The sequence below is a fragment of the Ictidomys tridecemlineatus genome, chromosome 1 (assembly GCF_052094955.1).
Source record: "Ictidomys tridecemlineatus isolate mIctTri1 chromosome 1, mIctTri1.hap1, whole genome shotgun sequence".
Lineage (NCBI taxonomy): Eukaryota > Metazoa > Chordata > Mammalia > Rodentia > Sciuridae > Ictidomys > Ictidomys tridecemlineatus.
The window spans coordinates 160,975,955-161,003,321 of record NC_135477.1 but is presented as its reverse complement, the minus strand read 5'-3'; the positions used below and the strand labels follow the sequence as shown (position 1 = coordinate 161,003,321).

Here is a 27,367-nt window from a genome sequence, read left to right as displayed (position 1 = left end):
GACAGGAATATTTCACCAGACTTGGGACTGATGCATCTGGAACAACTGAAGCATCTGGGGCTGAGAAGCAGTTAATTATTCCAGGAGCTAGTCTGGACAGAGTGAAGTAGATGATACCAAAAAAAAAAAAAGGTGGCAAAGGATGGGTCAGGATACCCAGATTAACACCAAGGAAAGCTCCAAGAGAGGTGCTTTAAAGTTCAGTCTAGAGAGAAAACACAACCAAAGCAGCTTAAAAATCCTCTTGACTGCCAGGAAAAACAAAACAAAACAAAAACACAATTCCACTCAAATGAAGTTCAAAAGCGGGAAGAAGAAATATATTGGCATTAGAAGTGTAACAGTGGTTTCCTCTGGAAAAGGGTATTGACTGAGAAAGGGAAAGAATTTTTTAGAGCACTGATAACATTCTATATTGTGCTCTATACAACTAAATATACTTGTAAAAATTTATCTGGCTTGGGCTAGGGTTGTGGGTCAATGGTAGAGAACTTGCTTTGCACATGTGAGGTACTGGGTTCTATCCTCAGTACCATGTAAAAATAAATATTATCCATCTACAACTAAAAAATATTTTTAAACATTTATCTGGCTAAATATACTTAGGGTATGAAGACTTTACTATTATTGTTTTTAGTCAATTTCAAAATTAAAAAAAAATTCTAGTGGGGAACAGATACTCCCCCTCCCATCAGAAGCCATGCTGGATCTATTTTATCTCTTCAATATCTCAGCTTATCTGCTGCTGTCACTATTGTGTCCAGGACCTAATCTACACATGATCTACTGCATGTTTCTTTAACTAAACCACATATATCTCTTGGGTTTCCTATTATCTTCATATAATTATGAATAGTCTTACCTTCCACATAGAAATGTTTATCAGTTTAGACAAAATATTTTACGTTCATTCTATTTACCTATAAGCCTCCCTGCCTCTTGTGTGCTTCATTCTACTTCCAATTACATCTCCATATACTCACAGTAATCCTTAAGAAACTATCTTATTTCAGCATTTAAACCCTCCAGTGTTTCTCCTTTACTCATAAAATGGAATCCAAATCTTTGAAGTGATCCAACCACACTAGTACATCCAGCTTCACTGTTAATATCAACATGTTTGGAACCACTTCCACCAAACATCCCATACATCAGACCAGTGTTATACAATCTTTTCTTTCCCCCATTATCATCCCCTTTCAAAGAACCTTTTATTAGACATTCTTTCCATAACTGCCAACCCATATCCAATTAATACTAAGAATAAAATTTTGCCAAGTAAGGTTGGGTTTTAGAAGGCCATATTTGTAGTTAATACCACACCTTTTTTCCCCACCCATCCCCCTAAAAACCAGTTTTTGTCCCTTTTGGGGTGATATCACTTCCACTGGAAATGCATGCTCCTACAGATTGACTTCTTGTTCTACAAATCTAACTGGCTTGCCACTATCTGTGCCTTTGCATATGCCTAGAATGATCTCCCTTTGGTATACCTCATACCATTCAGATGTCTATTCATGACATTTAAGATCGAATTCAATGCTTTTCCAAGAAGTCTTTTCTGCCGGGTACAATGGCACATGCCTGTAATCCCAGCAATTTAGGAGGCTGAGGCAAGAGGATCAAAGCCAGCCTCAACAGATTAGCAAGGCACTTAGCAACTCAGTGAGATCTTACTTCTAAATAAATAAAGATTTAATATAGAATGTTATCAGTGCTCTAAAAACAAAATATTAAAAAGGACTGGGGATGTGGATGTGGATCCATGGTTAAGCACCCCTGGGTTCAATCCATAGTACCAAAAAAAAAAAAAAAATCTTTCCTTTACCCAACTTGCAGTTTCAAATCCCTAATAATAACCATAATGTTTTACTACATTTATGTTTTCATGTTTTTCTTCTAAGTCACTGATGAACAGGGACCGTACTCAATTTCTCTCTACAACTTTGTTTTAATATCAGTTTTAACATATTACTTGTTAAAGGTATGGATGTTATCATCTGAGCAATGCAAGTACACTTCTAGAAGACTTCCTCTTTAACCTGTTATATAAACAGTTATATATATTACATATATATGTAAATACACACACACACACTCACACACACACACACACACACAATACCTACTCTTTTAAATCCCCCAAATGGTAACATATTGCTAATTTATACTAGAGAGTGGGAAATAAATTCTAAACAAGAGTAAAATATGAAGCACTGGGGTTGTGGCTCAGTGGTGGAGCTCTTGCCTTACACATGCGAGGTACTGGGCTAGATTCTCAGCACCACATAAAAATAAATAAATAAATATATTGTGTCCATCTACAACTAAAAAATATTTTTTAATAGAATATGATTAGATCCAAGATCTAAAAGCAATATGATGATGAAATAACTAGAAAAAAATACATGGGTAGAAAAAATGGGGGGAAAAAGTCTGAACTAAAGCAGAACTGGGGAGGCCAATGATAGATTTAGGAGGTAAGATCAATAAGATGTATTAACCAATTGGATATAAAGAGGAAGATACCAGGAGGAATCAAGAGCAAAAACCCACACATTTTTTAGGTGGGCAAGTAGTGCGATCATCTCAACAAAATACTAAGAAGGGAAAATAATGAAGACTTCAATTTAAGACAAATGGTTAAGAACCTGGAAGACAATTTTAAAGTTAGATACATGAATCTGAAACACATAAAAAGGGGATAAAATGAAATATATGGTGCTTGGATATGTCAGACCATAAAAATTAAATGAAGTTACTGAAAAAAGACTAACATACACAAATCATCAGTCCTGATGAACATGAAGTATTTTTTAGTATATGAAGACTTTATAAAACATATTTCCAATTCTTGTGTTTTTTTGATGAATATTACAAAACATTATGTTAAAGAGAGGTAAATAACCATAAGAGAAATGTACCTTCAATCTAAAGTGAAAAAAAAAGGTTATAAAGAATGGGGTCGAATAGGCACTCAGTTGAAAAACAGTTACATTCAATTTTATATGTGACTTTTTAAGTAATTTTTGATGTAAGGACTCAAAATGAGTACTTTAGCAGTTTTTGTCAAAACCAGCACAGGTTGGTTTTGAATCTGAGCTCCTCCTGCCTCTGCCTTCTAAGTAGGTGGTATTACAGGCTTGCCAATGCACCCAGCTTCCCACAGAGTATTTAAGTCCAAATTTTCCCATAAAAATACCTTTATAAAGTGAAAAATGAAATCAAAGAACTAGTTCAGAAAAAATAATGCTGTGGAAGCTGGAGAAATAGCTAGAAAAGTAAAAATTGTTAAATATCTAAGTGACAGACATGACGTGTCTGGCTCACAAAGTTTATTACAAAGTTATAAGACACAAATAGCTCAGGTGGTAGAATGCTTGCCTCACATGCACAATGCCCTGGGTTCAATCCCCAGCACCACAAAAATAATTTTAAAAAGACACAATTCTTAGCCATTTGTGTATTTTTCATAAATAATTTCCACCCAAAGGAAAATAAGTAAATTAAGCTTAATCACTCAAATGTTAATTCCATTTATCATCCACTGTATTCACTTGGTTTCCAGAACACTACTATTCTCTCTCTTGGTTTTTCTCCTATTGGATAGTTTGCTCCCATTCCTTTGATGGTTTTTGCTCTTCTCCCCCAACTATTTTTTTCTTTTTGGTATCCAGGATTGAACCCAGGGGCACTTGGCCATTGAGCCACACCCCCAATACTATTTTTTATTTTATTTCGAGACAGGGTTCTCACTAAGTTGCTTAGCGCCTCACTTTTGTAGAAGCTGGCTTTGAACTTGCAATCCTCCTGCCTCAGCTTCCCCGAGCCACCACGCCCGGCTTTTCCCCCAACCTTAAAATGATGGAGTGCTCTGGGAAATTTACTGTCTTTAGTCCCCTTCTATTTTTAATGTACACTCTTGATAGTAGTAATTCCATGTCCAGTTTTCTGCTTTAAAATTTTGTAGTCATGGGCTGGGGATGTGGCTGGGTAGTGCGCTCGCCTGGCATGCATGCGACCCGGGTTCGATCCTCAGCACCACATACCAACAAAGATGTTGTGTCTGCCGAGAACTAAAAAGTAAATATTAAAAATTCTCTCTCTCTCTCTCTCTCCCCCTCTCCTCTCTCACTCTCTCTTAAAAAAAAAATTTTGCAGTCATAAGGTTACATATATTATTTAAAGAGAGCACACCCACACCCAGGAGACTGGAGATTGAAATTTTATTCATCAAGTTAAAGACACTTTTAAATCACCAGCACAGCATTCCTTTAGAACAAATTTGTACATGCACTTCCTTACTCAATATTTCTAATAGTCACTTTAAATTTGACATGTTCAAAACTGAATTTCTGATCCTCCTCAACAAAACCTACTCCTCTTGCAAATTTCCGCATCTTTTTTGTGTGTTTGTGCTGGGGTTGAATCAAGGGCCTCAAACATCAGAGGCAAGTGCTACACTCCCAGTCCATGTCCCCAGCTCTCTGAGGGCACCTCAAACTCTAATTAAACTCCAGTTATGTAGGCCAAAACTCTTAAAATAGTGTTTGATTCTTCTCTTTCCCTCAAAGATTGCATCTAATGTATTAACAAACCCCACTGGCTAAACATTCAAATTATTTTCTGTCACCAGCTGGCCCAGCTAGCAACAACAAAAAACCATACATACACAGAAATACCTTTTTCAGGGCTCAGGGAAAGCTTTGATGCCTCAGATGTCAGCTCCCAAGCTGGAATTCAAGGGGAGAAACGGAGGCAGGAGGCAAGAGAGAGCACACCCTAACCCCCACACTATTTATTTAGGGAAAAGACATTCGATAGAAAGTTCCATCCAAATAAGGCAAGGGACTGGGTTTCGAAGAGTGAAGTCTTGCTTGGTGATGTCTTGTGGTCAGCAGATTGACTGACATGTTGGAAAGCCACACCCGTCTCAGGTGCTATGTGGGATCACAGGCAGAGCTAGAGGAAAGGCATACATATGTCGCATAGCCTAATCAGACAGTAAAGTCAGGCCAGGCCCCTTATACGCTCAAATGTGCATAGCTTACATACACAGCCCATGGATAGCTCATGACAATTTTCAAAGTCTAAATACTTCTCACTGCCTCCATTACTATTACCTTAGTCTGAGTTATCATCATTTAATGCAATAATCTCTAACTTCCTACTTCTATTTGCTCCCTCACAGCAGTCAGGAGACTTTAAAAATGAAGCTAAGTAATATAATTTTTACTCCTTTGCTCTAAAATATTTAGGTGGCCCTTCCACCCCTAATATTAAAATAAGTCAAAGAATTTACAATGATTCAGAAAGTTCTGTGTCACCATTCTTTCCTCTAACTACACTTCTTACTCGCCCTAGTTCACTCTTTATTATAGTCACTCCAGAGTTGCTTGCTATTCCTACAATGCATCAAGACATGCTCTCCTCATAGAGCAATGCCTATTTCCTCTGCTTGCAAAGCTCTTCCCCCATGATTAATTCCACCACATACATCAAATCTTTAATCAAAAGTCAACTCAAAGCTGAGTCAGTGTACACGCCTGTAATCTCAGCAACTCGAAAGTCTAAGGCAGGAAGATTGTGAGTTCAAAGCCAGCATCAACAAAAGCGAGGTGCTAAAAAACTCAGTGAGACCCTATCTCTAAATAAAATACAAAACAGGGCAGGAGATGTGGCTCAATGGTCGAATGCCCCCGAGTTCAATCCCTGATAACCCCCCCCCAAAACAGTCAATTCAACCAGGAAAACAGGAACTACCTTATTTAAATTGCAACCTAGCTCTTGTTCTATTGTTTCCAGGACCCCTGATCCTACTATTTTTTATAGCAATATAATTTTTATATTACTTATATACAATATAATAATTCACTTGTTTATATTTATCATCTGCCTTCTCCGTTCCTTGTTCCATTAGTATATAAGAACCACAGGACAGGAGGGTGGCACATATCTTTAATTTCAGTGACTCAGCATGCTGAGGCAGGAGGATCACAAGTTCAAGACCAGCCTCAGCAACTTAAGGACTCTGTCTTGAAATAAAAATTAAAAGGCTGGGGATATAACTGAGTGGTAAAGTACCCCTGGGTTCAAGTCCCAGTGCCAAAAAAAAAAAAAAAAACAAAAAACCCAAACCCACTAGGGCCAGCCTATTTGTTTCCTGATCCGTCCTGTTACAGAGAATTGTATCTTGAACAGGTAAGTGCACAAGAAATAATTACAAATTACTATATTTATAATATACCCTTAAGAGTCGATTAAAAGAAAAAGGTTCTTCTGAAAGCAAATGAACTTGTGAGAATTTAACCAATTTTTTTTAAAGAGAGAGAATTTTTTAAAAAATATTTATTGTTTAGTTTTCGGCAGATACAATACCTTTATTTTATTTGTTTGTGGTGCTGAGGATAGAACCCAGCGCCACGCACATGCCAGCAGAACGTGCTTGAGCCACATCCCCAGCCCCCAATTTTTTTAATCAAAGTAAACCATCACTATGATTTGGGTTACTTACTCATGTTTTCCTTATTTCTACATTTGTACCCCAATGAATGAAGCAGTTAACGTACTATGCTGCTATATGTCAAGCTCTATTTTATGAACTGTAGGCATTCCTTGAATAATGCTGATCTTCCAGTAAAACAAGATAAAGTACTTAAAGCACAACTTGGCAAATATAACTTCACAAACAGTTTAAAATTTTTCCTATGCTCAAAAAATATGCAATAATAATTTTGCCAGTAAGGAAAAGAATTCTACAATTAAAATATGAATGTATCAAAACTAATGTTTACAAGTAAAACTTACATCAAACATTCAAAGTTTTGTTCGACAGCATTCTGCCAACTGAGCTATATCCTCAGCCCCTGAATATTTCTAATGATAAAAAAACTATGGGAGGGTGGAGCATAGTGGTGTACACCATTAATTCCAATGACTCCAGAGGCTGAGGAAGGAGAATATTAAGTTCAAGCCCAGCCTAAGCAATTTAGCCAGACCCTGTACCTAAATAACAAAATATATGTTGTGGGGGCTAGGGCTGTAGCTCAGCAGTAAAGTGCTTGCCTTGAGAGTGTGAGGCACTGGGTTCGATTCTCACCACCACATAAAAATAAATATACTGTGTCCATCTACAACTAAATAAATATTTTTTAAAAATATAGAGATAGATAGATAAGTAAATAGATAGTTGGGGATATAAGTCCATAGTAGAGAGCCCTTGGATTCAAACTCCAGTAACTCAAAACTAAATAAATAAATAAAGGAAAATTCAGCTATTTAAAGACTGCTTTCACTTAGCTCACATGACCTTCCAGAATCATAGTAAGAAATTAAGATTCCATAATAGCGATGGGGGGAACTTTAGATAGGGCAAAGGGGAGGGAGGAGAAGGGAGGGAGCAAGGGGGTAAGAATGAAGTTGGAATGATTAGACATCATTACCCTAAGTACAAGTCTGAAGACATGAATGGTATGAAAATATTTCGTGTACAGTGACTTGAAAAATTGTGCTCTATGTGTAATATGAAATGAATTGCATTGTGCTATCATGTATAATAAATTAGAATAAATAATTTAACAAAACACACACAAAAAGAAAGAAAATAAAGATTCACACGATTAAAGATGCAAAGGACTCTGGAAAGTGGTAATATTTACTTTGTTCCTGTGCAAAGACCAGGATTTCCAATAACAAAGTATGACCTACCACGGCTTAAATTATGACTTAAATAGTAATATATCCTACAAGGCCAGCGCAGTTACTTATTACTAAGCAAAAAACCTGAAAATCTGGGCTGGGGATATAGCTCCGTTGGTAGAGTGCCTGCTTTGCACACACACAAGGCTCTGGATTCAAACTCCAGCACCGCAAAAACAAACAAAACCTTGAAATTTAAAAGTGACTTAAGAATTAAAGCATTTCAATTCCATTAACGCAAATATAAGCGAGTACTCCCATTCATGGTTGTTATATAGTTTTTGTTTTGGTTTAGGAAACATGCCAGTGATTATTAAAAAAAAAAAAAACTTCTCCAAAACAAGGAACACCTTCCCCCCAAAATTTAAATAATCCACAAGGATGTGCAAGGCTAACAGGTTTTCGTTATTTGTCTGAAATTTAGCCTCACGTCAAATGAAAACTTTTTCAGTTCGTGCCATCACTGCTAACCCAAAATACTTTATCGTGTAGTCAAGCCCAAAATACTGTAAAAAAAATTTCTAATGACAGTCCGAAAAAGTACCTAGAGAAGTAATCTTAAAACAGGTATCAGCCACCACAGATCTTATCATCTGACTGGATACAAAGTTTTAAACGGACTTTCTAAACTTTTACCTGTACAATATTTCTGGGACGCAGCACACACTGAAGCTCGTTCTTAATTGCCTGTTATAGGTCACTTAAAATTCTTACTTTGTGTCTTAGTCTACCTGAACGTACGGGCAAACTCCCTCACCCACCCACATTTTACCCAACTCAGAAAATACTATTTAGAAACAGGGTTTTCTTATCGAAGACATAAGGAAGTGCCCTGCAAGAACGGGCGTGCTTGAGAAGACCGCACTTCGGGAAGGAAAGGCGGTCACCATCCAGCCCCTGACAAGGACCTGGGTCAGGGCTAGAGGACGCAGAAAACAGATACCGGCAGCAGGTGAGAATTACTGGCACTGGGACAGTCGCCGCAAGCCTGAGAACGCTGTCCTTTGAACTGCGGAAGCGCGCCAGGATCAAACGGCCTTACCTCGGGGGTCCGTTCGGGCGGCTTCTTCTTCAGCGCTTGCCTAGCGCAGGGGTCCACCGGTGAGTTCATGGCAGCAGCCCCGATGCTCCCCACCCCACCCCTAGCAGCCCAAAGGACAGCCCATTCACCTCACGTAGGGGTGCGCCCTCCCTACAGGGAGGGAACTCCGCACAGTCGTGGGGTCCGTGCTCAAGCAAACAAACCTTCGCAGTGCCCGCCCAGGGCCTCAGCCCACGCGCGACTGGCCAGAAAGAAGCCCGCGCGGGGGCGAGGGGAGGCAAATACGCATGCGCATCGCGTGCACGCACGCTAACCAGAGCCTTAAGGGTGACGTAATAACTGGGGCGGTGCGGTTAAACCTTTTCCAGCCCTCCGTGAGATTTAATGAGTCGTCGCGAGATCTCACTTAAACCGATCAGGGGATCCGCCTCAGAGTTGTGGTTTTGGCCTCTCTAGCTTCCGGTGTAGGGCCGGAAACGCACTCATAGGGTCTAAGCGAAAACAGCCTGTTGGGCAGAACTCTGGGGAAGGCGTCTGGAGGGAGACGTTTGTATCCAAATCCGGAAGCTAGGCGGAGCTCCTCCTCTGCAACTGTGACGCCCCGCCCTTGGAGAACGTACGGAAGTCGGAGCCGCCATTCGCGAAGCAAGGAAGTACACGCATACCACTCCCTGTGTTTCTTTCAATACAACAAAATCTTTCGTGAAAGCTGTCCACAAAAAAGTGCTTGTTCTTCTCAAGACAAGTATTTTAACACCAGGGCAGAAAAAGCAAAGCTTTTTGACATTAGAGAGGGACGAGTGTCCATGGTGCAGGGGGCCAGCTTATAATCGCCGTTTGCAAAGCCAGGTGTAAACCGCATTCACCTAATGCCCAGAACCGGCCTCCCTCCACCCAGATGCTCTCTCAGGTGGGCGTAGGAATGCCTGGACTTAGAGTGGACGCTTTTGCGCTTTTACATTGCATCTGCTTCCTAGCAAGCTGGATAAAGCCCATTTGGATTTATTTGTCCTTTGGTAAGCAAAACATCACTTCGGAGCAATTAGACATCAGCAAAGGCTATTTAAACAATAAAAGTTCGCTCAAAATTCCAGAATCCTTCACTTTAGAACAATGCTTTCTACCATTTCTCATTAATGCGAAGATGGTAGTTACAAGGTTCCTCACTTGGGCAACACCACGGACTGTCTTTTACATAACTGAAATTTAAGGTCCTTGAAGGCTTTGGCCCCGTTTAGATACATCTTAATATACTTCACTAAATTGATTCAATATTATGACATGATTTTCATGTGTTTAATGACATGGTGAAAGTTAACATTTATTTTAGAGTAAAAAAATGGAAAAGTAAAGTTCAAGCTACAATATTTCATAGTGCCATACTCTGCACTGGTCCTGGGACTTGCTCAAACTTGAAGTTTACAACACACTACTAACAAGTCTCTTTCTCCCTAATTTTGGGAAAAGACACCAAAGTAGATGTGGCTCAGCCATTACAGAAATAATAGTGGAAAAATTACAAAACAGTAGGCAAACCATCCCTCCCCCACATCATACACACACACACACAGGTCTGCCCCATGTCAGACAAAAGATTATCCCTTCTATTCTTCAAAGATCAATTTGCAGTGTCATCAGTACACTTAAAGAGGGGAAAGGAATCAAAAACATGGATTATCATTAGCTTGGATTTTAGGGGCAAACAGACCTGAATTTTTGTCTTTTAACACATTACTTCTACTTAGATGACTTTTTTTTTTTTTTTTTTTTTGGTGATACTGGGGATTGAACCCAGGGTATCAGTGCATGCTAGGTAAGCATTATACAACTGAGCCACACCTGCAACCTTGAAACTATCTTTGAACTTCAGTTTCTTCAGTTATAAAATGGGAATAGTAAAGGACTTAGAGCTTCAGGATTTAAGATTACAGATGAAAATCCATTTAAATGCTATGTTGCTACACAATTCAAACATTCTTCATTATTTTCACTTTACCTCTAGGAAATGATTTCTCTAAAGTAGAAACTCAAGTTTGAAGAATTGGATAGTTTAATGTGTTTGTTCATTTCTATTCAGAAACATGAAATGTAGAACAAGAGGAATTCTTGGAAAAACATTTTTGGCAGGGGGGAAAAGTATCTTATAAAGCTGAAACTTAACACTCCATGACAGCAAGTCCACTCCTTTATAAATGTTTTAAAGAATACCTATGTTCACCAAAAAAAGACGGACAAAAATGCTCATAGTTGCCAAAACAAATAAGTCAAATATCAGAATGGTATACTCATTCAGTGCAATATCAGCTGCATTGCACATGGACGAACCTCCTAACAATGTTGAGGGGGAAAACAAAAACAAAATAAGGAGTATGAATACACTCAGTGTTCAAACACAAGTATTAGTTATGGATACATACACAAAGACAAAACTAAAGAAAAAACAGGACACATTCACAAAAAGTCACGTTGATAGTTACAAAAATGAGAAATTATGATCAAGATAGGGTGTATAAAGCCCTGCAGGGTGGGCACAGGCCTGTAATCTCAGCAGGTTGGAAGGTTGAGGCAAGAGATTGTGAGTTCAAAGCCAGCCTTAGCAAAAGCAAGGCCCTAAGTGAGCCACTCAGTGAGACACGGTCTCTAAATAAAAAACAAAATAGAGCTGGGGATGTGGCTCAGTAGTTGAGTGTCCTGGAGTTCAATCCCTGGTAAATTCCCCCCAACCATAAAGAGACAAGGTACAGGTAGGAGGGAGCTTCTATATTGCTGAAAACAATCTACTTTTCAACATGGGTAATTGTTACATGAGTGTACATTCACTTTTCAGTATGCCATAAGAGAAAATGAATTATTACACAAAAATAACTTGTTTTATTAGACTTTTTTGTGACAGCAATACTAAAGTTATCCACAATGACAATCTGGTATGCTGCTGGTGTGTCCCCAAAAAGTTTCATGTCTTGGAAGCATGAACCTAGTGTGTTGATGGATGGAAACTTTACTAGACAGAACCCAATGTGAGGAAATTATATCACTTGGACATTGCAACCAGAAGGGACCCCAGTAATTCCCAGGAGGGGTTGCTATAAGAACCTTGCCTAATCAGGCCCCATGCTATTTTTAACACCAGCTTCCAGAACTATGTCTGTACATATTATACAGTTTCAGTTATTTTGTTGTGGCAATTAAAAATTGTCTAATAATGCTGTCCATTATCTAAAAATGGGCACATATTCAAAATCTATCTTGGCCTTAACCAACTTGTATAAGGTAACCTCCAGGACAGGATTTGCCAGCACTAACTGTATGTAAGGTGAAAATATAATGATGTGAATGCAAGTAATTTATTAAATTGTTGGAAAATAACATGGTTAGGTTTTTTTAAAAATTAGCTTAACTCTCTACCTCATTTTTTTTTTCATGGCACTTATACTACCTGATTTGTCTTTTGCACCAGAGGGGAAAATGTAAACTCCATGAGAATAGAAAAGAATGTTTGTATTTTTTATTGACATATCCCTGGCACCCAAATCTATCCCTACCTAGCACATAACTGGTGCTCAATAATTATTTGCTGAATGAAAAAAAAATAGAACTAAATACTAAGAAGGTATTTTGCTATTAGCAAAATAGGCTCTTGAAACTGGGCATAATGGCACATACTTGTAAAAAATAACAGGAAGTAGCAGTAGTAATTGTAGTAGTAGTAAAGGCAAGGCAAAGTAAAGCACTTGATTGTTTTACAGTGGTAAAGAAAGAAATTTGGCAAGATCTATTGCACATACCAAACTGAAAGCCACTGAGAGATGTATATGACCACCTTTCCAATTAACTGTAAATCAACAACAAAAAATGGGAGTAAAAAGCTCTGGTTTTAGTAGCACTTGTAATAAGGTAAGGAATTAAGGCATGAGTATGCTGAATATTGAGTTACCATAGAACTTCTGGTTCAAATCCAGAAGGTTATCAATGAATCACAATCTCTGAAGGCAGGATTTAGAAATTAAAATTGTTTTGTGTATGTGGTACTGGGGATTGCATCCAAGGGTGTTCTACTACTGGGTCAAATCATAGCCTCTTTTTGAAAATAATTTTGAGACAAGATTTCCCTAAGTTGCTCAGGCTGTCCTCAAAATTGGGATCCTCAAACTTATGTTTAACATGACTCTAGAGTAGCTGGGATTAAAGGTGTGTGCCACTGAACCAACCCAGATAGGAAGTAATGTTTTTCAAAACCATTTACACATCTTGAGGCCCTGGGTTGGATCTCCAGCACAGCCAAAACAGTGTGTTTATGTGTGTGTTTCAAAAGCCAGGTGTTTGCTGGGCACAATGGTTCACACCTGTAATCCCAGTGGCTCAGGAGGCCAAGGCAGAAAGATTTCAAGTTCAAAGGTAGTCTCAGAAACTTAGTGAGGCCCTAAGCAACTCAGCAAGACTCTGTCTCTAAATAAAATATAAAAAAGGAAAGGGGATGGGACTCAGTGGTTAAGTGCCTCTGGGTTCAATTCCTGGTACCAAAAAAAAAAAAAAAAAAAAAAAAAAAGCCAGGTGTTTCTAATATACTCCAAAGTTTGAGAATCTCTTAAACTCAGGTTTTAGACTAGCATTTCACCCATTTCAACTCTAGTTCCTATACTTCAGACTCAATGTGTCGTGAAAGGGTGGTACCATAAGTTTCTAAAGGAAATAATAATAACTCCTTCTATGTATTTACACATTTCATCAGATTTGTTCTGCTTGATACAATTTACGAAAGTAATATGCCTTTATCAGTAATATGAATTTGAGCAATTAGGTGAATATAAAGACATGTTTTTCTTCTCCTTTGTGAAAACAGTCATTTGGACTTTCAATCCTAATATAATACTTCCCCACTGGGCATGTGTAAGCACATGCCTGTAATCCCAGTGGTTTGGCAGAGACACAGGAGAATCACAAGTTCAAGGACAGCCTCAGCAGCTTAGCAAGACCTTATCTCAAAATAAAAAATAGAAAGGACAGGGATGTAGCTCAATGGTAAAGTGCCTTTGGATTCAATTCTCAGTGCAAAGAAAAAAAAAGGAAAGAAAAAAATTGATAACTCTCTCTAGAATAAAAATCAAGGTTTATCTGCAGGAGGTCTAACAGGATAGTGTTAATACAGACCAAGAGTTATCTGCAATATGAAGGGATCACAGTCTAGAGTCATATATTCCCTGGAAGAAAATTCTACTTTAAAAGAAAGGTGATAAGGGGACCTAGTGTCCTGTGGGAGAGGAGATGCTATGACCTGAGCATATGTTCAGATCAAAAGCCCCACCAAAGTACTCTTGACAAATAATGTATGGGAATTTTACATATTCTTTAAAAATTTGCTTTGGACCATTTTACTTTTTAACGGGTATTATTTTCTTTTCATTTTTTTCAGTGTTAGGGATCCAACCAGAACCTTGCACACATTAGGCAAATGCTTTACCAGCAAACTACATCTCCAACCTGCCCAATCTCTTCCCACACACAGCTATAATTTCCCAGCCCCCATTACACTTTCAGCTCAGATTTGTTTCACTTGCAACCCCACCTCTATGTTCTACATTGGCAAAGACAAATGAAGAAATCCCAGATAGCTTTACATCTCTCACCACAGCTAGTTAAGAAAACTTCTGGTCTGAGACAAGATGGACTATATATAGGAAAAACTATGTGATTTGAGGTAATGTTAAATTCTCTATACCTAAATTTCTTTTTTTAATATTTTTTAAGATGGACACAATATTTTTATGTATTTTATTTATTATTTTTTGTGGTGCTGAGGATCATACCTCAATTTCTCATTCTCAAGTCCTCGATGCTTCTCAGAAGTGTTGCAAGATTTTTTTCTAAGTGTATGTACGAACAGATAAAGAGAACTGATAGTTGCTTCCCAAATATTAGCTACTTCTTCTGCATGAAAACAATGCACTTATTTTCTTTGGCTAATTGCTGAAAAAAAAAAGTCATACACATAATATGATATCAAAACAGGTACTCCCCAAGTCCCTGGTCTAGTCCTGTCTCCAAGCATAACTCTGTTCAAGTCAACCTGGTTTGAGAAAGGCAGCTCCCCAACAACTTTATTCATGGTTGAATTCCTGCTAGGGAGTGGGCTTGAAGGATATAAGGAAGAGCTACTACCCTACAATGCAGATGAAAAGGAGAGACTTACTGGAAGTCACATTCAGATCAGTAAACAAACCAGGATTACAACCCAAACCAATTGGCCATTTTTTTGCTTAATTGTAAAGTCTTGTAATAATTAATTTGTATTCAAATCAATGTTCTTAACAGCTTTACATAGCTTCCTCTAGGTTTTAGTTGGTTGGGTTCAGTTTACATTTAAAGAAATTTTGTCATTGTGAGTAATACAGTCTGAGAATGTATTAGTGTATGTTTTGTTATTGTGTTTCTATTCATAAGAACATATGTTAAAAATTATCCAACAACAATTGGGAAAAGGCTGGAAAAATCACCAGGTTATTAGTGACAGCCAAAAGGTTTATCATTTGATGCACACTAGCACTGAGTTGTATCCCCATCCCACTCCTGTACTGGGGAGTGAATATAATGCTAGGGCAGGCATTAAGGAACCAGGCACTCTACTGCTGAGATTAAACCCACAGTAGTGATCTGAAGTAAATTCTTGACATACATTATTTTACTCAATTGCAACAACCTCATAATGTATATTTTACAAATACTGAAAAGTCACATATCCAGAAGTGTCAAACATCTAATGGGTTTGACATCAGAGTCCATAATGTTACATAGACCTTATTAACATACGAAAGAAAGACCAACACTACCCATCAAATTGATGTGTGTTTATTGCACAAATTTCCCCTAGAACTAGGAGGTTATTATAATACAGGTGTACATTTGAAAAATGTATTCTGAACAAGGAACAAGTATGTACATTTTATAGATCCATCATCTAAATAACTTAGAGAAAGCAGAACATTCTCATAAGACATCAAACAGAAGTAGGCCTTATGTAAAATCTGATTTTTTTTTGTGATCATCCTCAGTGTATGCCAACTGCAACAAAACGAAATCTGTGCTAGTATATTTATTGCACTTAATATTTTCAAACTCAAAATTAAGACATATTAATAAATGCCAGGACACTTAGAACCAAATCAATTAGTTTATACGTATGTAAAATTAGTTTTAATTCTATCATATAAAAGATCCCTTTTTTATTGCTTGTTGCAACAATATTTTTGATATGTAACATATTTGTACAATAAGAAGTTGAAAAACTTATTTCAAACAGGTCAAAACTCTTTTGACATTCATCATACAGACCACCAAAGCAGTAAATCATTCCTTGGGCTTCATATAAGGAAAGAATGATTATGATGAAGGTACCAGAAATTATAGGAGTGTTAGGAATTATAACTCAGGAATCCTATAAGGATTAAGGTGTGCTTAAGAAACTATGAACCTTTTCCTTCCCAGCAAAGCTTAGCTTTAAGAATAACAGCAGCATGAGCCATTCACTTACTGAAGACTAGAATTACTAAATAGTAATTTATTAGACATTTCAAATAGGACTGAAAACAGTTTGATGATTAAGAAAATTGACTCAAACAGACATTACCTACCTGCTACATATTATTCTGAGCCACAACCAAAAAATAATGTACAATGGCCCATATAGGAAGTATTATAGAATCTGAATTCTGCCAGAGATTGACTCACTGAATTGCAAAAATACACAATAGAAGAGTTCTGTTAATGAATGGAGTAAGAAAATTAAGCCAAAGAAAATATATTCATAAACATTCTGGCAGCAAGTCATCCACAGGAGACTTGGGTACTAACAAGTACCACCTAAAGGACATGGGCCAAACTGTAGGCAGATCAATTTCAGATTTACTTTCTATTAAAACAACCACTTCTTTGTCTAGTTGGAAATCTCTTGAATAAACATAAAGGGTGAAGAAAATGTGACCCAACACTAGTCAAGGTTGACTAAACAAAGAACATAAAATTTTAATTGATCATTGAAAAGTTATAATAGCAAGAATGGATGTGCTATATTGTAAATGTATTTAGTAAATGAATAAACAAGTGGTTTTCTTAAGCTAATGAGTTAATTGTGATGGAAACAGTCAAAGCAGAAATCAGAATTACTTCTACCATTTAATGTATCTTAGACCAGATAAGCAAAGAATAAACTATAATTCAGTATTCAAGTAAACTGAGGTAGTAGAGCATATTGAAAATTTTATCTACCCATCTTTCTATTTACATTACTTACATGGGTTTGGTTTCATATTAGCCTTTCTTACAAGCAACATTCTACAGTATATACAAAGACAACAAAAATTGAGAAGTGGAAATCTGAAAAAAAATCACCATTTGGAAGGGAGGAACTGTCACAGAAAAGAGAATAATTTATAATTTCAATTAGTGTAAATTGAATATTTTAAGCAGTGTAACAAAGACTCTGCTCCTGTGGTTTCAAAAAAGGCTGATAATGAAAATAAGGGGCTTGACTACCTGAGCACTTTTAAAGAAAATAGTATTCTTATTTTTGCCAATGTTTGGTGTAATTTCTTATCCTAATTTTTATTTATTAAATTATTGAATATGTAAATATTAGTATTTATAAGAATTAGCTCATACTTAAAAAACAAATAGTATAAAGTAGTATTCTTATTTTAGGAATCCTCATCCTCAGCCTTAAAAAGAAATTGGCTTTATGTGTATTTTAGAATATGTGAAACAGAAAAAAAATCATATAAACTAATAACATTACATACAATTAATATTAGTTGAAAATTTTTTTTAGAAAAGGCATGTTTACCAATTTTGTATTTCTACCTCTGCATTTTAAAAAAATAGATACATATGTACACTTGGGTGGACAACATAACATATATTTTTACTCATTATTCTGAGTTTGTTGTAATTAACAGGATGTTTAAAATACTTACATTGAGAAATAACCAGAAATTAGCTGTTTTGAATGCAAAACAAAATAACAAATAATCAAGGTTTTTTAGCTTTCTACAGAATTAAAAACTAATGACTACTTCTGAGCCATTTAATCATGAGACACTCATTGATGAGTTGTGACAACATTGTAGTGATGACATGAAATTCCTTGATATTATTTATTTTGTAGAAATTTCAAAGTTATGCTTTGGCTTTTTCAAATGCCCCCCACTCACCAGCCAGCAAAATTATTTATGCTGCTTTAGTTTCACTTGGTTAAAAAAAACCCACCACCACCCAAAATCCAGTTAAAAGAAAACTCATCCAATGTACCCAGAATATGCAATGCAGTGCAGGGTACCTGGGAGATGAACTCATTCAGACAGAAGTCTAACAGGAAAAAAATTTCATAAATACATGTTGTGCCTCTTTCCTTGGTTTCTATTTAACTTTACACCAAAGTTAAAGGAGTATCTGAGCAACATATGGAGAATGAGTGCTTGCTACAGCAGCCAGAAGAGGAAGATCACTGGATTCAATACTGAAATAAAGAAAAGAAAACTCAGTTCAGGCTTTCTGTACCGAGAATATGAATTCTACAGATGATGACAACTACCTGAAATGTTACTATGCCTCAGCAGTTTAGGAGTCACCTCGGCCAAAAGGAAAAGGATGAGAGGGGAGAAAAACAAAAGTGCAACATTTTTTAGTAAGTAAAATTTAGAACCACAGATTTAAAAGAAAGGAAAGAAAAGCTGGGTGTGGTGGCACTTTAATCCCAGCAACTCAGCAGGCTGAGACAATAGGATTCCAAATTCAAGGCCAGCCCCAGCAACTTGGTGAGACCTTCAGCAACTTCTTGAGACCCTGTCTCAAAATAAAAAATAAAAAGGACTAGAGATATAGTTCAGCGGTAAATTACCCCTGGATTCAATCCCCAATATAAATAAATAAATGAATAAATAAAAAATTAAAATTAAAAAAAAATGAAAAGAAAGCCTCTAACTCAAAGGTAACAAACTCATGGATGTAGGAAAGCATCTCACTCACTCACTAATAATGCATTTATGCAAGGCATAATGTATAAATAATACAATCTAGTATAATAAAATAATATTATGTGTAGATTGTTTTGGCTAAAAATGTTTCTAAAATAAGGTATACTGGAATAAGTAAAGGAAACTTCTTCAAAATACATCTTAAAACAATTTACAGAAAAAGAAAAATGGCCAGTACACATAGAAAAAACAACTCAGACTTAACTTACAGTTAGAGGAATTTGAATAAAATTAGATGCCACTTTTCAGCTAGCAGCTTGGCAAAATTTAAAGTCTGGTAATAGACACTAGCTCTTGCTGTTTGTGGAAATTTATATTTACTTTCTGCATAGTATTCAATATTAACTATTACAATATCTTTAAAATTTTTTAATTATGTGCCCTTTTCCCAAAAATTCTCCTTCCAGAAATATATCCTACAAAAGCCAAATATTTATATTTTTAGGAAAAGAAAAAGGAAACTATAAAATATATGATGGAATGCTATACTGCCATTAAAATGAATGATCAGTATGTGCTCATATGAATAAATGTTGAAGACATATTAGAAGGTCAGTTCTACAATAATAGATAAGAGTCTAAACTCTCCAAAGCTGAGAGAAAGCTGAAAACAACTTTTCATTTTATGCCAATATGGCATGAACTTTGGCTATATGCCCATATAGTCTAATTTTTTAAAAAATAAAAGCATTACATATACATTTCCCTCCCTAGAATAAACAAGATTATATACTGTTTCTGATTTCCCAAATACTTGACAACAATTCTCTATGTACTCCTCAAGTCAATAGCCTAGCCTCATCAGGACCTGAACAACAGTGTGGTACTATGGTATAAATAAACAGAATCTGACGTCAGAAAGATATAGTTATTCAAATCCCTACTCATTCCTACTAGTGTATAACATCTGGCATGTTAATTTACAAAATCCTGATTTCCAATCTGAATGATATTGCCTACACACTGAAGGACGACTGTAAAAATTAAGAAATGGGAGTGTAGTTCAGTGACAGAGTGTGTACTTAGTATTTTTGAGGTCCTAGCCCTAGGCTCAATCAATTCCCAGCATGCACACACAAAAAAAGGAGTAACACTAATAAAATAATTTAATTTGGTTTGTGACACATAGTAAATTCCTAAATGATGTTCTCCACTTTTCCCTTCATAAAAACTGAATTAGAAAAAAAAATTCTATCTTGTTATAATTTCTTCAACTAGTATTTCAAGAAATGAAATATACACATACACACACAAAAAAAAAGTGGTCACAGAACACAAAAAAAGGTGATTATAAAACAACCTGAAGCCAAGCATGTTGGTTTATGTGTGTAATTTCAGAGGCTCGGGGGCTGAGGCAGGAGGATCACCAAGTTTGAGGACCACCTGAGTAAGAAGTGAGGGCCTCAGCAATTTAGGGAGATCCTGTCTCAAAAAGACAGACACAAAAGAAAAGAAAAGAAAAGAAAACACCGCCAACAAAGAATATACTGAAATAGGGCTTTATTATTCTCCTACAAACTTTCTGTTCCTCTGCAGTTAGCATTTTGGATAACTGTTTCCTTCCATGGAATAACTCAGAAGAGAGAGACATACAGATAAGGTGAGAAGAAATATGTAGATAAACATATTTATATAAACATTCATCCTCAGAATGCTGTGACTTCACCATGTAAAAGATAGGACCCAATCTTGGAAAAATGTTTACAACATATTTAATAAATAAAAACTATTAACTTATTTTTTCTAAGATAAAAATTTAGATCGTAATTCACTCTGAATATATTCTCATTATACTGCATGTAGTGGCACAATGGACAGTGCCTTTCAGAGCAGTGAATGACAGGGAATCTGCTTTTGTATGGTACAGAGCAATCCAAATGAAAACAATGGCCAACTTTTAATAGGAAAATATACTTAAAAGGAAAAAGGGCAATTCTGAGAAGCATCCCTTGCCTAAAGACAGAGCAATGAGAAAGCAAAGCCAGAAAAGAAACCATGAACATACCCAAGAACCACACCCAGCTCCTTGACATGAACACGCATCTGGCCCCTCAAGTACTCAGACAGCATTTTGCTCTTGAAGTATAGTTCCTGCAACCGGTCTTCAAGATGCATTACACACTACAGTTAGGGAAGAACCAAGAATCAGATGAGAAAACTGGTTCCAACTCTTTAAGAAAGACAAATTTCAAAGCATCATGTTTTTTCAATTCTATTTTGTTATTCCAACATGAACAAAAATTTACAGCCCATTAAATTTTAGCTAAAAAGGAATAGAAATTTGTTTCTGGCTTTTATCAAAGATTAGCTTCTAAAAGTGCTTTTTTAAAAACTGTGGTAAAGGTTGGGCATGGTGGTTCAGACCTGTAATCTCAGCAGCTAAGGAGGCTGAAGCAGGAAGATCTAGAGTTCAAAGCCAGCCTCAGCAAAAGCAAGGCATAAAGCAACTTAGTGAGACCATGTCTCTTAAAAAAGTACAAAAGAGGGCCGGGAATGTGGCTCAGTAGTTGAGTGCCATTGGTTCATCTATGTTATAGCATTCATCTAAGTCACAGCAGGTACTGGGGGAAAAAAAAACTGGGGTAAAATACATGTAACATAAAATTTGCCATTTTAAAACGTATAATTTACTGACAAAAAGTACATTCAAAATGTGCAATACCCATTTTCAGGATTTAAAAAACATATTCTATATCTCAAATTTGATAAATATAACATTATTATAAATTGATTTATTTCAAATATATAGGAAAGGGTGTATTCTCCTGTGATTAAGTCAGATTGCAATAGTTCAGAGAATACTCTTGAAAAGGTTTCTCACCTGGAACATCAAATTAAATACCTAGATTTTGCTCTGTGCTAATAAGTTTGCTCAATTTTACTAGAGACAATTTTTCACATGAATAAATACTATAGATATTTGAGGAAAAAAACAGGAGTTTTAAGTATTAAAACATTCAGATTCTTGAAGAGAGTAATCCCCTTTCCAATGAAAAGCTATTAAAGACTCCTAATAAAAGCCCATTATTAGAAAAACACAACTGAATGGATTTCTTAGCTCATCTATTTTGTGGTATATGTTTTCTCCATAATGTTTGCTTATAGATGAAAATGTCTTAAGACAATGTTAACTGAAATAAATATATATAAAATATGTATAGTTGATCATATTAAATATTTAAAAGTACATAATTCAATGGCATTAAGAGATTCACAATGTTATACAAACATCACCACCATACACTCCAGAATGTTTTCTCAGTTCAAACAGACACTGTACCCTTTAAATAATGCCTTGACATTTTCTACTTCCCTTACCCACTAGTAGCCACTATTCTATTTGCAGTTTGTCTGAATTTCTTGATACCTCATATAAATGGGATTACACAGAATATTTATTCTTTTATATCTACCTTATTTCACTTAGCATTATGTTTCTGAGGTTCATCTATGTCTTAGCATGAATTTCTTTTCTTTCTTTTTTTTTAAAATACATTTTAGGCCATTGCTCTACCACTGAGATAGTCCAGCCATTTTTTTTTTTTTTTTTAATTTTGAAACAAGATCTCACTAAATTTCCCAAGCTGGCCTGGAACTTGTACTCCTCCTGTAGGGAGAATACAGCTCTCAAGCAGCTGGGATTACACTTATGTGCCACTTCACAGAAAAGCAATTTTATTCCATTTTCTGGCCAATTAAATATTGCATTGTATGTATTATACCATAATTTCTTTACTCATCCATTTGCTAATGATAACTTGAGTTATTTCAAACTTTTAGCTATTGTGAATAATGCTGCTATAAACATTAAAATGTTTAAGTCCGTACTTTTAATTCTTTTGAGTATAAATGCAGAAGTAGAACTGCTGCATCCTATGGTAACATATATTTGGTTAAACGATTGTACTTGATTTCTATTTTGTTGTTATCAGTGGGGTTTTTTTTATATACTTGTTTTGATAACTAGATTTTTTCTTCTTTTTCTTTCTTTCCCTACCCCTCACTACCATTGTTGTTTATTTGTCTGATTTGGTGTGGTTTGGACATACTAGGGATCGAACCCAGAGGTGCTCTACCTGATGTGGCAGTGAGGGTCCAGAATGCAGTGGCATTCTACATAACCCATGGGGATGTTATATGACCATATTACAGGTGACTGAAAATTATGGCCACTGAAATTACAGTATTTTGATGTATACAAACCTTTCAGTCTTAGCTCAGGTGACATAACAAAATAACACAGTGGCTTCAGCAAGAGAGATTTATTTTCTCACAGTATGAAAGCTAGAAGTCCAAGATCAGGGTAGGGTGAAAGCACTGTTGGGTACTGGTGAGGGCTCTCATCATGGCTGGTGGGCAGCTAACTTCTCTGTGTATCCTCAAAGAGTAGAGAGAGAGAATAATCTCTCTTTTCCTCCTTAGTAGACCACTAATCACTTCAGTGGACCCCTGTGGACCCTACCTCAGAATCACATCTACCCTTAATTACCTGCCAAACTTTTCAGCTCCAAATACTATTACAATAAGGCTGGTGGCAGGAGCAATAAACATCAAGTGTTTCAGAAAACCAATGAAGTTAGCAGTAGTATTTAACTCAGGCACATACTAAGTAAAATTTAATCACCTACCAGATTACTCAAAGTTTTTCAAGGCTTACATATACTTACAAAATTTGGAGACAAGTTATGCTTATAAAGCTGAAGGGTGGAATGAAGCAGGTTGGAAACAAGACTCGAAACCAACACTTCCTTTCCCAATTTATTATCTGTCACTCGTCTCTGGCTGCTGGCCACTTGAACAGTCCATTTATCCATATCAGCTATAATGCAGACAGCTTCTGCTATTGGTTCATCCAACACTGGATGCTGGGGGGGGGAAGAATTCAACTTATGATAAACAAATAAAGTATTCAAAGATACTGCAAATGGAAGGAGGCAATGAAGCAATACTAACCAAAAGCAGAAAAGAAAAAAAAAAGTTAAATTCTGACAGCTAACAACAAAGAACCTTTAGCAGAGGAGAATAAAATAGTTAACTCAATAACAAATACTTTGAGATATCCTCAGAAGTCTCAGAGGAAATCGTAGAAATTTTGTACTCATCACCAGAATTCTGTATCTTTTAATCTAGAACATTACTTTCATCAGTCTTTTGATCATTCTTTCATTTGAAAATGTACTGTTAACTATGTGCCAGGCAACAGGGAAAATATGTTTAGCTTGAAAGGGGTAAACAATTTTAAAATAAGACAGAATTTACCCATACAAACAAGTTAATGGTAAATTGTGCTTCCAAGCATTGATATGCCTCAGCACCACATAAAGTACTTTACTGCCTGTGTGTACTAGATTTTTCTATTTTACAAGAGGTATATCCACAGTAAGAGATGGCTTTGGAAAGCAGAGAAATCAACATATACTAACATGGCTGTTCAACATACACTGTTGAAAAACAAATGTCATCATACTAATAAATACATATACTATTAGTAGTGTTTGCAACTCAGTGAGACCCTGTCTCAAAATAAAATACAACATAGGGCTGGGAATGTGGCTCAGTGGTTGAGTGCCCCTTAGTTCAATCCCCAGTACTCACGCTCCAAAAATAACTTCTACTTTTTACTCTGCAAATTTTTGTATTACTTGAATTTTTATCACAGTATGACACTTTCATAATTAAAAAACTTTTAAGGTGTAGTTGAAAAAAATACTTTAACTTACATATATTGATAAAAAGACCAAGAGGCACAGGCTGTGCCCTTGGCTTCTGATGATTTAGCCAAAAAGATCAAAAATGACAAGCACAGGCAGGTGTGGTGGTGCATGCCTGTAATCCCAATGGCTGGAGAGGCTGATGCAGGAGAATCACAAGTTCAAAGCCAACTTCAGCAACTTATCGAGCTAAGCTCTGAGCTGCTTAGCTAACTTAGCTCTTAGTTGCTAAGGATATAAGTTTGCTCCTGAAGAAGTCTACATTAGGCATCCTAAAAGGATATCACTTTATCCAATAATGAACAATCACTGTGCAAATTCTCTAAGAGAAATCAAATGAAAAATTTTGCTGCTCGTGGTCGTGCACGCCTGTATTCCCAGCTACTCAGAAGGTTAAAGCAGGAGGATTGCAAGTTTGAGACTAGCCTGCAAAACATAGCAAGACCCTCTCTCAAAATGAAAAATAAAAGGGGGCAGGAGATGGAACTCAGTAGTAGAGCAGCCAGGCACAGTCCTGTGCACCTACAGTCCTAGCTGCTTGGGAGGCTGAGTCAGGAAGATCACCTGAGCCCAGGAGCTCAAGACCAGCCTGGACAATATAGTGAGACTCCCTTCTCTAGAAAAAGGCTGAGTGGGCTGGGGATATAGCTCAGTTGGTAGAGTGCTTGCCTTGCATGCAGAAGGCCCTGGGTTCAATCCTCAGCAACACACACACACACAACACACACACACACACACACACACACACAGAATAAGAAAAAGATCAACCATAACAAAATCATGAAATAATCAAGAAACATCAATACATGTTTATGAACTATGTTAATAATATGGAGAAATAAATTTGTTAGTTGCTCAGTGACAAATGCAAAATTCAAAATAAAAAATATAGAACCATATATATGTATTTTATATATTCACATATATACATATATGTTATATATACATACATGCATATATTCTATATACAAGGTCTCAATTATACATACATAAAATATATAGTACATATTCACAAATACATATGCAGACATTATATGCACATGGCTCACTTACTTGGAATATATATATGGCCTCATTTATATAGTATTAAAAAAACACATGTACATATAAATATAGAATAAGGATTAAAAAATATGTCAAAGAATACCTAATACAAAACACTACACAACATAACTCTGGCATTATTATCACTTTATAGTTGAGAAAAGATATTTTATTAAATTAATTACTCAGAACTAGCCACACACCTATAATCCCAGTGAGTTGGAAGGCTGAGGCAGGAGGACTGTAAGTTCAAGGCCAGCCTGAGAAATTTAGCAAGACTTTATCTCAAAATAAATCAAATGGACTGGCAATATGGCTCAATGGTAGAGCTCTTGCATATTAGCATGTGTGAAGACCAGGGTTCAATCCCTAGTACTGAAAAATAAATTATTTTGTCCTAGGATATAGAGGTAGTAAGTGGCCAAGTCTGTTGTATAAGCATCCACATGCTGCCGAATGACCGCCAGAGTTTTTTTTGTTTTTGTTTTGGTGGTACTAGGGCTTGAACTCAGGTCCTCATGCATGTTAGGCAAACACTAAGCTACATTTCTTGTCCTTTTTATTTTTTATTTTGAGATAAGAGTCTTGCTAGCCTCAAATTTACGATCCTATTGCTTCTGCCTCCCCAAGTAGCTGGGATTACAGGTGTATGCCACCATGACTGGTTGTAAGGATTTATATTAAGAATGGCTGCCACTGTATGGTAGAAAGACCAGTTTTTAACTTTCTGTACCCCCCCCACACAAAATACATACATTACCAGCAACCTTATAAAAATTTAAAGATTATAAATGCACATTATGAACAACTTTTTTCTAATAAATTATAATGTAGTTCAGTATTAGAGCATCCCTGGGTTCAATCACCAGTACCCCAAGAAGAGGAAAAAAAAAAACTTTGAATGTTTTTCCCCTAAGATCAGGAACAAGACAATGACACCCCTTCTAATGACACTGTACTGCTATGAGGCAGAAGGAAGGAAGGGAAGGAAGACAACAGAGATAAAAAGCATCCAGATTGGAAAGGAATATGTAAAACTGTTTACTGATAACCACAGCCGGTGTGGAGAAAACCCTAAAATAGAACTAGAAGATTCAGCAAGGTCTTAGGATATAAGATTAATGTATAAAAGTAAATGCTTCTACATATAAATAATAAACAATCCCAAAAGGAGATTACGAAAATAATCTCATTTGCATTTCATCTGTAATTTTTTGATATTGAAAATAATCTAATTTAAGAACATGTATGAGTAAAGTACCTTCTGTATTTCACATTTCCATTTTGATAGATTACTATAACTGTATACTTGCTTTCACAGTAAAATGTACAAAGATGTAAACACTGTACAGAAAATGACAGATTCAGAGAAAGATGATTATGTTACATGGTCACATATCACCAAAAATACAGCAATTTGGGGTCCTCCTGAGTTTGATCTAAATAAAATGAAGAACACACTCACCTGCACAGCATGAGACAAATCTGACACCAGACACTGGCGGAGCTTCTCATCATTCCCAATTCCTTGAAGAACAAAGTCAGGCACATAAGACGAGCAGTAGCCACCCAGCAAGGACCTCCCAAAGTTGGCAATGTTGGGCTGAACAGCACTAACCTCAATTAACTTTGACCTGGAAGAAAAATTCCCAAAGAAGACAGATCTAATTAGTAATAAAGATATTTTACCAGTAAAAACAAAACAAAACTGTGAATTCTACTAGTCCATATTTCCACTTACATTATTCTCTACAAAATATACTCAGTGTAAAATCAAACTTAAATAAAAACTGCCTCAAGTGCTCAGAACACAAAGTACTCTTCTTATCCAGGGAATAGCTAATAAACAA

The 27,367-nt window shown here is 36.3% G+C and overlaps 2 protein-coding genes across 13 annotated transcripts in view; both read right to left on the bottom strand.

Annotated features, from left to right (window-relative positions):
* Positions 1-9,117, bottom strand: part of Rapgef6 (Rap guanine nucleotide exchange factor 6) — a 214,313-nt gene extending 205,196 nt beyond the window's left edge. For 3 of the 10 annotated variants that reach the window (XM_021733607.3, XM_040271795.2, XM_005335794.5), the window contains exon 1: positions 8,741-9,056. In XM_021733607.3, coding sequence (XP_021589282.2) covers positions 8,741-8,809 — 69 coding nt within the window. In that variant the 5' untranslated portion in view covers positions 8,810-9,056. Of the gene's footprint in view, positions 1-8,740 lie in introns of all 10 variants that reach the window. The other 7 variants (XR_013439379.1, XR_013439380.1, XM_040271793.2 and 4 more) reach the window with 7 other exon arrangements.
* A 6,450-nt stretch (positions 9,118-15,567) lies between these two features.
* Positions 15,568-27,367, bottom strand: part of Fnip1 (folliculin interacting protein 1) — a 98,522-nt gene continuing 86,722 nt past the window's right edge. For 2 of the 3 annotated variants that reach the window (XM_005335792.5, XM_005335793.5), the window contains 4 exons: positions 26,983-27,151; positions 23,430-23,627; positions 20,768-20,883; positions 15,568-18,245 (listed from right to left, as the gene is read on the bottom strand). In XM_005335792.5, the coding sequence (XP_005335849.1) occupies positions 18,167-18,245; positions 20,768-20,883; positions 23,430-23,627; positions 26,983-27,151 (562 nt within the window). In that variant the 3' untranslated portion in view covers positions 15,568-18,166. The remainder of the gene's footprint in view (positions 18,246-20,767; positions 20,884-23,429; positions 23,628-26,982; positions 27,152-27,367) is intronic. The other variant, XM_078051106.1, reaches the window with a different exon arrangement.